The sequence below is a fragment of the Zootoca vivipara genome, chromosome 12, assembly GCF_963506605.1.
Source record: "Zootoca vivipara chromosome 12, rZooViv1.1, whole genome shotgun sequence".
Taxonomy (NCBI): Eukaryota; Metazoa; Chordata; class Lepidosauria; order Squamata; family Lacertidae; genus Zootoca; species Zootoca vivipara.
Genome location: NC_083287.1, coordinates 40,863,712 through 40,879,461, shown reverse-complemented (window position 1 = coordinate 40,879,461; position 15,750 = coordinate 40,863,712). Strand labels below are relative to the sequence as shown.

Genomic DNA, 15,750 nt, shown 5'->3' with positions numbered 1-15,750 from the left:
GAGACTCAATTTCTTTAGAGTATTGCGAAAGAAGGATGTCAATCAACATTTCAAGTGTCCTTTCATACTGCATCACGATGTGGTACGCTGGCTTGACATCAACGGATAGGAAGTGCCTACAGAGGGTGGTGAATACAGCACAAGATTTTATGGGCTGTCCCATGAATCTGCTGGATGACATCACGGAAGACCATTGCCTCAGGAGAGTGAGGAAAATTATTAGGGATGATTCACACCCTGGCTGGCACTTTTTTTTATCTCCTTCAGGCAGAAGATATAGAAGCATGATTAGTCGCACCAACAGGGTAAAGAACAGCTTCTATGCGTGGGCTGTTAGGCTGCTGAATGAAAAGATAACAACAGGGCAACTGACTTTTGGGTTTGGTGGGTGTGCGCCAGTAAACGAGGGGAATTAAGACTAAGGGAGCTGAGTGGGGTTGCTCGTGTAATCTCACTGTATACAAGTTGTACATGTGGCAATAAAGTATTTCGATTTCAATTCTAGACCAGCTTATTCTGTGAACTGCCCTGAGACCTGCAGGTATAGGTAGGGTTGCCATACGTCTGGATTTTCCCAGACATTACTGGGATTTCAAAGGCGGAATTGACATCCAGGGGGAATTTCCAAAAGCTGGCACTTTGTCCTGGATCTTAGGCAAGTCAATCGAAAAATCGTTGTTTTTTTGGCATTTTTGTAAAAAAAATAGAAATAAGTGCAGCAACTTTGGGGGTGTCCTGCTTTTTACTTTTTGAAATATGGCAACCCTAGGTATAGGGTTTAATAAATATACAGCTCACCTTCTGGGTCAAACAGCTGGCCAATCCATCCAGGCAAGCTGAGGTTGGAAAACTGGCAGGATCCACAGGGGCAGCAGAGCTGGCATCCAAGGAATGCATAACCCACTGCTGCTGCTGAAGTGGCAGCGATGGCTGCAGTGCACTCCTTGGAGGCTGGATCTTTCGCCACCTTGGCATGACCCGCCATGCCACCTCTATAGCAGCCTCTTGCTGAACAGGAAGCACTGTTGTTGTTCTCCTCCTTCCCTCCCTTTCCCAATGTAGATCTTTCTCTCTCCCCCCTTGTTCTCAGTGTTCACACCCCCCTTCTTCCCTTGTCGAAGGAGGGTACCATTTTTTGGTTTGCCTCAGGTGCCAAAATGTTTTGGGCCATGTCTGCCTTTAGGTACCAATGGCTATTAAAATTTTATAGGAAAATCCAATGTGAATAAGAAAAAGTGGCACAGAATACACAGAACCCCTTCCCATTGCTTTCTGAGATTTATTCGGAAAGGTCTACTGAATAATTTTGAATGCTTTTGGGTAACCATTCTTATATTACATATAAGAATTATATTCAAAGGTATTACAATTTCGGTCGGTGAAGTCACACATGTTGAATGCTTTGGGGCAGAACTACACAATCTACATTATAATTTATTTATATAAAGCCCTGTTCAGTCAGATCACAGACTTCCTTCAGAACGTTCTAAACAATATTTTATTTCTTGTACATTGCTTAGAGACATTTGTAAATATATAAATATGAATGCAAGGCCAGCCCACCCATGAGGCATGGTGAGGTGACTTGCCTCAGGCAACAGAAGCCACAGGGGTAGCAGATCCCAAAGTACAGTAGATCTTTATTCAGAACCAGCCCATCCATGAGGTAAGGTGATGTGACTGCTTCAGGCAGCAGGATCCAAAGGGGCAGCAGATCTTGATGTAGATCTTTATTCAGGGCCGGGTCACCCATAAGGCAAGGTGAGGTGAGTGCCTCAGGTGGCAGGATTCACCAGGGTAGCAGATCCCTATGTTGATCTTCCTTCCCTGCTTGTTCATGATATACGGTAGATCTTCTCTCACCCCCTTCTTCCATGGCAGGGTGTGTCTGTGTGTGTCTGTGTGTGTCTGTGTGTGTCTCTCTCTCTCTCTCTCTCTCTCTCTCTCTGTGTGTGTGTGTGTGTGTGTGTGTGTGTGTGTGTGTGTGTGCAATTTTGGGGTCCACCTCATGTGCCAAAATATCTTGGGCTGGCACTGCATGCATAAATCAATCCAAAAATGTATATTCAAGCTTTTGATTTTGTTACATATGACCTAGTCCTTTGTGCTGAAATACTAAAGCAGTATCTAATGGGATTTAACATATGAAAGCACCAGTGCCAGAGAGCTGGCACAGCCACCACCCGCACTGCTGTGAAATAAGTTTGCATATTTATTAAATTATATACTGCCCTTTCATGTTACTAATCCCATGGTGGTTCATAACAGTATTAAAACATTATTATTTTTGATTAGTTTGCAATAAATATTTGGTTTCACTTATGACCCATCACAGAATCAAAAGGTTCTGTATCTTTTGTTCAATACCAGCAATTTTCCAAACAAAGGGAAATTAAAAAGCTTTCTGTGTATTGAAATGTCAGGAGCAGAGTGGGGGCTCAGAGGATACAATGTAGTTTATGCTACAGTAGTATAAATGTGTGTGGGGGGGTAATGTGGGTATTACTGTTTCAGCTAAAACAGCCTTTTGAGATTAGGCCGTAAAACTGAAATTTAAATAAAATGCTTGTTTGTAAGTATATTCCATTGAAATCTATTAAATCAGCTTGGTCCTATTGAAGTTTATTACTGCCACCAGTGGAGTTAAGCTAATTCAAATGAAAACATTCTGGCTTAAGTAGTTTGTAGCTTGCATTAGAAAGTCACAATCCTTGTGATCAAGAGTAGTCTTCAATGGGGACTATTTTATCAGTGGTGTGAGGCATTCTAATAAAATACCTTTCACTGAAGTAAACAACACCCATGAGAACTCAGTTGGGATCACTGCAGTTTCTGGAGAATTGGCACTTGAAAGGTGTCATATCTAATGTTTCAAGGTTTGAAATAAATTGCCAGTAAATTAAATTTGAATAAACAATATTTCCCTTTAGTGTAAAGAACTGAACAGAACTAACATTTATGGCTGATCACAAAGAAACAGTATTAGTTGAAGTCATAAACACATATAGCATACACACAAATAATTATACAAAACACTTAAGACACAAAGTTCAATGTTTGTACTTTTGTAGAGTGTCCACATTCATAATAACTTGCCTTGTTTAATTAAATATACCCTCCAAAAGAGTGAAACGGGAAATGGAGGGTTGGGGCTGCCAGATTTTGATTTCTCTCTCTCTCTCTCTTTTTCTTTGTTAGGCCAGGCGTTTCGCCTTCATTTTTACCAGCACACAGCGACTGAGTACCTGACTCAGCTCGCAACTGAAGATACACAGCATCAAATTTCCCAGCCCACTTAATTTGAAAGCCTGCCAAGATAGGTGAAAGACCTCATACATATGTAAAGCAGGAAGTTCGGATTACACTGCCATGCAAATTTCCAATGATTGATGCACATTTTAAAACAAATTTTTTTTAAAAAAAAACCCTTAAAGATAGGACCGCGTCTTCTCAGAGCCCCTCGCCTTTCCTGATGTCATGGGGAGTTTGGATTGGGCATTGTACTTGGAGTACTGATTTATTTTGGATTTCTACCACTTCCCGGAGGCCGCGGTGGGGAGAAGTACGGTGGGAGGATCCAAAAAAACTCAGTGCCACAGCCATTTTGTTTGTGGGCAGCATGGCAGAATTCTGTCAGTATAAGGAGGGGATTTTAAACATTCTTTGTAGAATAACTATGCCTACCACAATGGATGTATCTATTGAAATTAATATTCTTGGCTCTCTGCCTATGACGGTAGGTAAGCAGATTTGTGAGGGGGGAAGGAAATCTTTCCTACTGTTGCAGCAGCCTCTCAAATTCTGTATCAAGGAGTCATGGATTTTTGTTCCAGGCGGGACTGGCTTTTTTTAGGTGCTATGATATCATTCAGGCAAACTCATTTCTTTACATTAAAATAATAATTAAAAAAATAGTTCTAGCTTCCTGGACCGGGATGGGGGCGGCTGGGCATTGCCGCGTTTAACAGTTGGACGTGATTTCAGAAGAAATAATTGAGGTGGGAGGGGGAAATGGCCCAGCCCCCCTGTGTGGATTATTTTTGTGCGTCTCTTTTCTTTCCCTCTTTCTCTGCACCCCAAGGACACGCTTATACGTACTGAAGGAGACCTTTAAAAAAAAAATTTGAAGCTTTTGGGGGAGCTCTTGTTTTGCAGTGTCACACACCAAAAATGTGATGCCTATGCTTTCGGTGGCTGGGTTTGGGGTGTGTTTTTAAAGCCTGTATAAAATGGCACACTGCATTTCTGCATTTTTTCCAGGCTGCAGAAGGGGGAGAGCGGGGGATAGTGCAGACTGTGGAGGGACACTGCCCTCCTAACCAATCAGAACACGCCTGTTTGCCATTACAAAGTTGTTAACCCCAGAGTCTTCTGGCTCCTGCCGCCTCTTGCTTTTAATCTTCTTTGGATATTTCTCCGGTTTACCCAAACGCCCCCCACAGATCCCGAACAAAAAACCTCCGGGATCCGCCGCCGATCATGGGAGAGGGTCTCCGTGGTCGTTTGCAAAGATTTTTAAAGATGTTCGGGGATCCTTTCGCTGCGTGGAGGCTGCTATCTGCAAGCGAGAAACTATACACAACCTATTTTCTTCCCGTCGTTGTGAGGAGGCAGCTGTCTGCTTTCCTTTCTTCGAGGTAAGTTTTCCCCAGTCTTTCAAATATGTATGTTGATATTTTCTTTTTCGCGGCAATCGGCTAGCCCAAAATAATAATAATGTTCTTTAATGTTGATGAATCCAATGTAGGCTTGTTCCCCCACCCCGCGCCACCCCCACCCCGAGGTCTGAGCTCTCCTAATTAAGCACACCAAACGTCGTCTCATTATTTCTGAGTATTATAAACCTATCTTGCTTTTCTCCCTAGGAGTGACTGTATTCTAACTACAGTATATATTTGTACTTTGATTTTTTTTTATGGCGCCATCAAGAACTCGGATATTTTCAAGGTGGAGTTGGACTCTCCAGCGTTAATAATAAATACGTGGAACAAAATATAATACACACACACAGAGAGAGAGAGAGAGAGAGAGAAAAGAAAGAAAGAAAATGTATTGTTTGTAATAGGAATACCCTTTAAGATATTAGTGGTTGTGACTAATTAGGGGTTGGGGGTGGATTGGCTTGGTGTAAAGTACGAGAGAAACTGCCCTCCGTGTATTGAAGGAAGGTATTGACATAACTGGGTTTTTATCAAGTTATGCCTGTTACTAGACATTGGCCTTTTTTATTTGCCAGTAAGCTGCTTTTTGGTCACTCATCTCAAAGCATTCTTTATATACAGGTTCCTAAGGAATACACCTCATCTAGGTGTCGTGTTCTTTTGAGAAGGTGCATTTGGGAGACATTTTGTAATTTTTTGGCATTTTTCTAGGCGATTTTTTTTTTGCACACGGTGGGAAATCTTTTTTGTTTTGTATTGATCTGTGTTGGTGGCGCTGTGGTGCTCCTAAACAATTTATGTTCGTTTCACCAAGAAAAGGTGGGGGGAAAGGTGGGGCAAGATTTGATCTATTGTATCATTTCCTCTTTTCTTCTAACCAAATACAGCATACAACCTTATACCATACTCTCTCTCTGTCTCTCTCTCTGTCTGTCTGTGTGTGTGTGTGTGTGTGTAAAAATATAGATAGATAAAATATTAAAATCCATATACGTGAAGTACAGTGTACACCATAACAGACATGTCGTCACAGTCCTTTGTTGTTTTGTGAGACTAGAGCCAGGGTTTGGATTTCCACCCCTTGCTATAAAAAAATCCTCTTGAGGTATGTGAAGAATTATGCCATTCTTTAATAATTTTTATCCCTTCTCCAGGATTATTTCTCAGTGGCTGAAAACTGTGTGTGTGTGTGTGTGTGTGTGTGTGTGTGTGTGTGTGTAGTGGGTTCATATATGTCTATATAATTTTATTGTGTTATATATTCATTATGCGATAGTATTTTTCATAATTGCTGATACAGCCTTAAAAGCCCTAATTCATTTCCCCTGATTTAAAAGATTAAAAAAGCATTGATAGCTGAACTACAAATTAGGATTGGCCAATGTTTTTTCAACTCCTGCAAAATATTTTAGGAATATTCATATTTATTTCTATCAACATGGAAATTAACCAGTGCAAGACACATATGGCATAAAGCTTCTAATAAATTTCCAAGTAGTCTTCAAACTGCTTTAAGTGTTTGTGTCTATATCACATATTAAGAACACCAATATATAGCATCCCCTGCAAAAATCTTTATTGTTCATATGTAAACAAAAAGTGGTTAATGTGATGCAAAGATGGCTGGGAAGATGTAGTTCCACATGTCAAAATCATGAAATAAATGGCATCATCTTATAAATGCATGGTTTTGAAATGATTAAAAATATATTAGAATACGCAACAGGTTAGGGAATCTACTAAAGTATTGTAAAGGAATGTTTTAATTTTCTTTAGGAATTCTTCAAGCTAGTACTCTGAACTTCTTTGTATTAGAAATTTAGATATGGAATTGTTTGGCACACACATTTAAACACAATAATCATAGAGGACATTGCTTTTGTATGTGTGTCTGTTGTACCACAGATATTTATAACATATACCTCAAGGGAATGTGTTCTTTCTTACCCTTGAAAGAAATCTCTTTGCAAGGAGTTTGATGCTGCAGAATGTATTTGAAGGTTTCTGAGTAAATTTGCTTAATAAAGAAGAGGAAGGCAATTTAGCTGGGTAAATAGCTCTTTTAAAAAATCTACATTTGAGCATATAAGTAAAAATTTTATCAGTTATGGGCTGATTAGCAACAGAAAATGCTTTCCCTAGTTATGGGCCCTACTGTGTAACAACAATGGTTGCCTGAAAAGGCCAATCATGGATGTACTCTTACAGATCTAGGAATGCAACTCATGCAGCCTCCATCTCAAGAAGATGTGGCAGTGCAGCACATGATTGCACCATACAGTGCTACAGACACCTTGATACATGGGTGCATTCTATGCACAGCTGTTGTGAAACAAGAGGCATATGAATGTGCCATGGCTGGTAGTCGTAGAACAGCTGTTAGCTGTGTATAAGTAGAGACGACTTCTTAGTCCTTTCTGCATTCTGATAGGAAAGTATTCACATCCATTTGCTCACAGTTGCACTATATGTAAAAAGGTGGAATTTTGCTGTTTGTTATACTTCTGTTCCTCCAAGGAACTCAGAGCAGTATATGGGGAAGGTCCATGTTTGTGGCATAACATATGCTTTGCATGTGTAAAGGTCTGAGATTCATTCCTTGCTACTTCCATTTAAACATTCTCAGTTAAAAGGACTAGGAAATACCTTAACCCCAGATTTGAGTCACTCTAGTGTGCCACTGGCCATTTAAATCAAATGCTGCCAGGTTGTTCTCCAGTTCATCTATGGGTATACCTCTTAAATACTATCCTCCAATAAGTCGTTCCTCTGCAGATATTGGCGCAACGGGTCAGTGCATCTGGATGTTAACCAGAAGTTTGGTGGTTAGAACCCACCCAGGGACAGCTGTGGGCAGGATTCTTGCATTGCAGGGTGTTGGACTAGATGACATTTGGGGGTCCCTTCCAACTCTACAATTCTATGATATATTGTTACACCCCCCTTAGGGGGAATTTGCTTGTGCCAGGTGGCATGAGCTGTGCTAAACTAGATTTACTTGCCACTGTAGCTGGGAGGGAAATCTTATTACTTATGCAGTTAATACATTTGTGCATTTTTATAGTACCTATTTAGATTACTATGTCAACCTTGCAAATAAGCCCACAGAAGTTACCATCCTGCACCATTTTGTCGAACCCATGGGAAGTCTGGATTCAAACCTCTGTTGAACTATGAACTGACTGAGTGCCATTAGGTGAGCCACTTTCCCTCTGCCTGCCTAACTTCAGAGGGTTGTTGTGAAGTTAAAATTGTGCTCTTGACCTTCTTGGAGGAAGCAGAGAATATATAATAAATAAATACTTGTGGTTGTTTTGTGGCACCCTGATGGCATATAGATGGAAGGAAGCCCAATTCTCACAGTTTACAAATCATTTTTGACTTGGTTGCCTGTTACCAATTCTTCGTTGCCACAGACAATAAATTTACAGTGACTCTGTCTACTACTGGCCATGTGCTAGGTTCTTTACAGAATATAATGGACATGGTGCCAATGCTAGTGAAGTCAATAATGAAGGAAGGGAGTCTTCAATATGACAATGAGTAGTGAGTTGGGATAAGGGAGATTCCTAAGGCAATGCAAGAGCTGATATGATGTTAGGGCAGGCAGTTCAGAAAAAAAGAGTTTAAGGCGTTTATAACACTTTCCTGAATAGATGAGGTGGGCATATTTCTTCAGCATAGGAAACATGACAGAAAGTATGAGTGGTACCTTAAAAATGACTGTGCAGCGCAAAGCAACAATAGAGACCATATAACAGAAGACAGAGAAGTGGCAACCTAGAGGAAACTTGACAGCTAAATAAAAGCATGCTAATGTAAGGCTCTGAGCAAAGAGGTGACCTTGTGTACTGTATAGTTATGGAGAATACTAGCTTAATGTAGATATTCTGAATTATGTGGTGATATTGCTGGAGGTAAGACCAGGAAGGAAAGGTTTCAGCATTTTTGCTTGTTCAGTGGCAGGGCTTTGCCTTTCCATTTGAATAACCACAAAACAGCCTATACACATCTAGGATTATGGAGTAAAGCTTGTGATCAGTGGATGTGACTATTTTGAGACAAATCTGAACCCTGCTACTTAGAAAATAAGCCCTGAGTAAGACATGAATGAGTGATATCCATGAATAGTTGAAGATAGTGTGCTTAGTCTAAGACAGGCATAGGCAAACTCTGCCCTCCAGATGTTTTGGAACTACAACTCCCGTCATCCCTGACCACAGTCCCAAAACATCTGGAGGGCCAAGTTTGCCTATGCCTGGTCTAAGATACTAAGTCTGTTTTTGCTCATCTAAAACATATAACCCTATATAAAACTACCATGCTTTTTCCACATCACTCAGCTGGTACAAAGATAAACTTACGTTTGCTACTGTTTCTGAAGATGAACTAGTTCTGGATAATGATGAGTATGTAAGGTCTGAATCTATGCATTACTTTCAAGTAATGGTTGTGTTGATAAAACACACATTTTGCATCTGAACAGAAAGTGGCAAGGAAAAGAGTATCTTATCCTGTCCTAAGGCTGACAGTGGTTAGTCCTAGGTATTTCAGAGTAAGTGCAGACTTACTTGCAGGAGATGAAGAAAAGGTAAATTACAAGAGGCTTCACCCTTGTACAGTATATCCTTTCTCAGGATTTAGCATCCAGAGGATCAGGTGGTACCCAGGGCATTGGTTTGCATCCCATGGTCATCTTGACTAATGATACTGGGTAATTTAACTGAGTAGCTCATAGTTAAGTTACAAGAATAAGATATATTGCAGGTCTGTTTGCATTCATCCCATTAATGTGTCTCTATTATAACGCACAGTGCTATTATGTTTCTAAGCTGAAGAGCTTTGCTGTGCAACCCTACATGTTGTCTACTTACCTCTAAGCCACACTGTGTTCATCGGGATTTACTTCCAGGTAAACATATATAGATTGCAGACTTAGACTTTCTATGCACAGACTATTCTGTATCCATACTGTAGGCACAACTCTACTTCTCTAGGCCGTAGGTCTTTAGCCAGTGGGTCAGGACCCATAGGTGGGTCATAGCAAAGTTGTTGCTGCCATATTGGATTCCATCTAAGGCTGACTAGACCAAAGGAGCAGTACAAGTGGGGTCTGAGCTAGGACATAATGATACACTTATTTTATCATTTTTCATCAGGGCTGCAATGTGGCAGGAGAAAGGCATGAACCATTTTTAAATAAGATACATATTTCTGGCCAACCACATGTTCTACCTTTCTATATCTATGCCTTTAGTGAGGGACCTCTCTATGTGGCAGGGGCACTCTGTTCACATTTTTATGGCTCTCTAGACTTCTACAATTCACTTCTCAGCTAAGATTAAGTGTAGAAATAACTGCTTTTCATTTGGAAGTATTGCTATGGTGAATTGCCATTTTAGGATTAATAATTATAACGCAAAAGTGAAAATGTGAAATTGGGTCCCATGTTATAGATTGGGAGTCAGAGGTACTGGTAGATCTTGCATTTGAAGGCCATTGCTCTAGGTTGCCCTGGTGAGTGTCTCCATATGCGCGCGCACACACACACACACACACACACACACACATACACAAATGCAGAAGTGGGTGGAGGAGAGAAACAGGGCTCTCTTGAACTCTAGGAGCTTTTGTGACTACTGTATAGTGTTGTATGCAGTAAGGAAATGTTTCCCCAGTAAATTTAACTTAATGCCTATCAACACTGTGTGGCAATATGACATTTTATTCTCTACACTTGGTTATGTGAGATCATTCTATGGCACTTTCTAGTCAGCTTCTGCTTAACTACCTTGAATAATTTTGTATAGTCTTTAAGATGGCTGCAAACGCAGAAGGAAAATAACCCATCTGTTCACATTCAAAGGGCCTCAAGTGCTTGTGTGTGTTTTTAGGTTAAACGAGTTAAAATAAAAGTGTGAAATGCTTTGATATTTTTAATTGCAGGTAATCTTGCAGGTAATCAAGTACTGTGTAAGGAGCTTGATTAGATTTTCTTCTTCCATATTTCCATTAACTACAGAATCTTGTGGAGCAATGTAGATAAATGCAGTGTACATTCTGATTGTTTTAAGTGATAAAATAATACCAGGCTTCCTGGGAAAATAACTGGGAGTAGGAGGGGATGTAGAAAAAGTAAAAGCCCTAGATATCCTCCTTTTCCACAGAGCTCTGTTTGCAGTGTCCCTTTGTGATGTATTTTCAGGAGTGTTATTACTTGAAGACATAATACATTTTTCAAGCTCCTGCCATACATGAAAGTGGCCTAATTCTTGAAATTGATTGAGCATCCATTATAATGAATTCATGTGCAAACTGGGCCAACTAATTGGGAAGTAAACGAGGGAAAGAGGAGGCAGAAGACTTGTTTACAAAAACCCTTAATGAACTGGTTACTTTGTTAGAAACAGTAATATTTCCCTAAGCGGTTAAATTCCATCTATGGCCATCTTCTTAGATGACAGCAGGAATATAATGATTGAGTATTCTTTCATATCATTTCAGCTAACCTTAAGAGAGAGAAAATGACAAGGTAAAAGGAAGAAGGGTTGACCTCTTTCTTACATTGATATGGTGTTGATATTCTCAACTCCTGGTTGGATGAATACATTTTCATTCAACCAATTTCAGTTATGTAACAGATGTCCAGAGAGGATATCCAGACATAGCATAAGCTCATTTTAAGGCTCAATATGGATGCAAAACATCCACACATTTTTGTTTCCTATCCTCCCTACCCGCTTTTGGTTTCCTCACCTTCACTCCTCCTAATTGTAAACTCAGTGGGTAAATGCTATCAGAGGTGAGTCCAAATTGGAGCCTCTGAGAAACAAGAGGGATGCATTGGCATGCTCTGGAGATCCACAGGGGATAATTTTAAGGGGGTAGCCTAATGAAGTGACCCCCCTCCTCAAAAATATCATCCTAAAGAGGACTGAGCCTACACAGTAGTACCACTGAATGTTGGTTGTCTGTGAGCAAAGGAATTGAATGGAGTGTCCTGGGAGAGGGCATAGCAGGCTGTCTGGAACCCTGATTGAGATGCCGCAGCATGTTGTTGTAAGTCCCTTGCAAACCCTTTGCAAACTCTACAAATGCCTTTCCTTTCTTTAGTTCAACCTAAACTTACCATATTATAGCCAGTGGTCTTATCCCCATCTTTTATAAAAATAGACCATTGGCTCAGACCAGAACTCCAGCTAATCTGGCATTTTCTCAATAGCAGCCAATGAGAGACTGCTAGGAAGTTCAACAGCAGGGCATGAAGTCAATAGCTATTCTCTATTTGGTCTCAGCAGTTTGTATTCAGAGAGAAGGCCTTTGAACATGGGGAGTCAATTTAGCTTTTATGGTTAATGCTCATTGATAGACTATCCTCTCTGATTTTCTCTAATCCTTTTAAAAAGCCATGTAAGGTAGACGCCATTGCCACTTGTTGTAATAACTTGCCGTAATACTGTAAAATTGTGAAATTAATACAAATCTTGCAAAAGAGGTAATATTCATTACAAGCCCTCACACATCCTACATCTCTGATTATATGACATGATATGTCTTGTGTGTAACTTTCTGTTCGGTAACAGCATTCAAATAACCCTAGAACTTGCTTTCCTATAATTTCTGCATATATCTGCAGACTTTTGGTCCTGCCTTGCAAATCCTGTTCCTTTTCATTTCAGTATTTCTGAGCTCATTTATCTTCCTTCCCTTATTTTGATCATATTCTGCCTTTGTTGTTTAGTCGTTTAGCTCTTCTTGACCCCATGGACCCAGAGCACTGTTAGGATCTCTCTAACAAGCACACCAGGCACTCCTGTCTTCCTCTGCCTAGCATAGTGTAAATACTATTATATCCCAAGGCACATGGTCTTAGGCACAGGAACTTTGCTGAAGCAAAGCAGATCTGAGTCTACTCAGTTTGGATGAGAGACCACCCAAGATCCTACATGCATCACCTTGAGTTCCTTGATGGAAGAAGGGTGGGATAGAAATGTACTAAGTGAGAGGTTCTGCTGGGCAGCTTCATGCCCTTTTTACTAAAAAATGGGATTGAAACAAGATGTGTCTGCTTATATGTCGTACAGTGTTTACATTTGGAAAATGTGTTAAGTATGTGTCAAGATTTTCAGTCTGTTTTTGAAGAAAGAAGTGTTGGCCTTAGTTGGCAAGACAGTGTATTTGTATGTATAACCAAACTCACAGCCAGTATTTCTTCCCAGGAACATCATAATACAATTGTATACAAAAAGCAGTTAATTTCATTAAAGTACATTCCAGCTTTTTGCTGCAACTTAAAAACACATAAGTCAAAAGGCAAGGCAGTACCATTTTAACATGATGCACTACTACCAAAATAATGCTTTGGAAATTCTTCCATCTTGCTGTCATCATACGCAAAGGAGAACAGCTTTTAAATTTATAATTCTGTTTTTTTATGTGGAGAGCATGCTACCGGTATGTGCAGTGTAGTAGCCCCTCTCCCCAATATATAGACTTCTCCCTCCTCTATATAACAAATCATTGTGTCAAATGAAACATGAAAAAGGGGAAAAGAAACACAGGAATGCTTGGCACCTAGAAAATTATTCTTTTACAGATAGCTAGCTGCACCATGCAGTGCACTGGATCTGACTGCATGGAACTGCACAGCATACTCCAAGGGGGAAGGATCAGGGTACAAATGCACTAACTGGTAGTGGGCTCCATGCTATGATACATAAATAATCAGGTAATCAAATTTATTAAACAGTCACAGACCAATTCAAATACATAAATAGGCTTCTGGGGTTCTTTGGGGGGGGGGGAACTTGACTATGAACAGGAACTTACGGTTCTGAAAAGGATACTGGAGCTTCAGTGTGTGCCCAAGGTGCAGATGGACCAACTGGATGAAAACTGCTTGTTGGATGGAGTGGTGCACATCACAGGAATCGAGCAGTTCTGGTGATAATGTTGAATGTTTTTATTATAGAAGACCTGCACCACTCTCAGGTCCTTGGGCAAGTCACATGTGTTTGGGGGCCAGGAGTAGGGAGGAATAATAACTCCCTGTCTGTATCCAGCAACACAATCAGATAGAACAGAAGGTGGTTGGCACCGGAATTGCACAGGAATAATTACATCTGGACTTGATGTAGAAGATGGTATGAAGGCTGGCTGTACTGGAAAGTGTGATGCAGGTACAGGGCTGCTGATTGAAGCTAAATGTTCAGTAGTGGAGGAAAAGGCCAAAGGCGCATTAGGGTGAACAATGGTGCTTGAGATGGCTGGGTTCAGCATAGCCTCCTGGAAGTAACCATATAGAGGAAATTCTTCTGAACCGGCCACTTCAGCCGCCAAGGAGCTGCTGTACACAGGAACCTCTGAAGATTATGAACCAGCTACCCCAACAAAGCTTGCAGTAGATTCTGCTTGACTAAACGTATCTGGAGATTCATGGCTTAGATCTTCCATTGCCTTGCTCTTCATCTTTGTTGGAGGAAAGCTGACCTGGCTCTTCAAATGGGAATGCACTTGGTGATCACCTTGTCATGCAACCTCTTGCAGGAGCTGGAGCCGCTGCACCTTCATTGCCATCATTGTCAAAAGCAGGAAAGGTTTTGAGGTCTTTGGCTTCACAGAACGTGGCGGCTTCTTCCAAGTCCTGAAGCGCTTTGCTATCCCTGGTTTGACTCTCCAAACCAGGGTCCTCTACACTGCAAGCAGCTATGATTGTACCTGTGTGATTTGGGCGTTCCATTTTTCCTACCAGGGTGCTGTGGCTGGTAATGCTCAAAAGGAATTTGAGTGTAAGGAAATAGGGATGCCCAACCTAAAGCAATGTATTGTTGTTGCCAGGAAAGAAAGCAAGGAGGGCCTATGTTGTATGTTATTTGGAACAATCTCTGTTGTCTCACATCTATACCTCCTCTTAAAAAGGGGACCCCACCCAACGTGGGAGCTTGTTGTAATGGTTGCAATTCTCCACTGATACAACCAGCTTCTTCCCTAGATCCTCATGGAAGATGGTGACGTTATGGTTCTCCCCCAATGTCTTGTATATATGTGTGATGGTATTTCACACCAGACTCCAGGCATGCCTGGCATGCGTCTCCTAAGTTGTAGTGATGTCCCGCGAATGTTATAAGCACTTTAGAAGTTCTTTATGATCACTCAACAATACATAATAATCTATGTTGCGATAGATCGTTGGGTCCAGCACTGTTAGAACTTGGCGTAGAAAGGGGCTGTTTGTAGCCTCTGAATGCTGCTTGGAAAAAGCATGGCAGAGACTCGTCCTATCCCTAGCTATGCACTTGCTCATAACAGCATTAACCGCTCAGCATACTTCCTCTGCACAGCTATGAGTATAGTGCCTGTACATATGCCTAGTCCAAGAAAGAGCAGCACAAATACTCTAAGGAAGAGCTGGAGAGAGAAGCCATGCCGTGTAGCATTTCCTTATAATCCACAAAACAGACTCGCAGTTACCTGTACTTTGGGCTGCAATCCTATCCTCAGTTATTTGAGAGCAAATCCCACTGAACTCTGTTAGATTTCTTCTTTTGAGCAAACATGCACAGGATTGTGCTGAAAGAGTTTAGACTCCCACTGGAGAAAATATCGTGGAATGTGCAAAATAATATGAATTTCTCAAAAAAACTGTTGCTTGCTAAGACAGAAATTTTATATATTATTTGATTGAACTCCCAAGTAGATATTCATAGTACCAGATTGTAATTTAGCAAAAAGTGAGGGGTGCATGACTTTTGTATATTTGTGATGTTATTAAAGCATATGAAATGCCATTTTATTTTTTCATAAAGCACTTGCTGAATTTATGACTTAAATATGTGCCAGATAAACCCTGTTAGAGATTTCCCCTCTCCAATAGTTTCTCTTCCATCACTGGTGTTATTCATGGAAAATTTATATGCATCATTTGGCCCAGTTCACCCCCACAGAGTGATAGTGGAACAACTTCCCCTTCCAAGAATATGTATTTTGTACATGCAGCTGCTCCTTAAAGCAAAGGTGCTGAGGTCTCCAAATGCTCCAAGTCTGCAGTACAGTCATACCTTGGAAGTCGAACGTAAACCATTCCGGAACT

The 15,750-nt window shown here is 40.7% G+C and overlaps 1 protein-coding gene across 1 annotated transcript in view; it reads left to right on the top strand.

Moving 5' to 3' along the window:
• The first annotated feature begins 3,613 nt into the window (after positions 1 to 3,613).
• EPC1 (enhancer of polycomb homolog 1) overlaps positions 3,614 to 15,750 on the top strand; it is a 54,886-nt gene continuing 42,749 nt past the window's right edge. The window contains exons 1-2 of the mRNA XM_035128875.2: positions 3,614 to 3,736; positions 4,443 to 4,637. Coding sequence (XP_034984766.2) covers positions 3,620 to 3,736; positions 4,443 to 4,637 — 312 coding nt within the window. The 5' untranslated portion in view covers positions 3,614 to 3,619. The remainder of the gene's footprint in view (positions 3,737 to 4,442; positions 4,638 to 15,750) is intronic.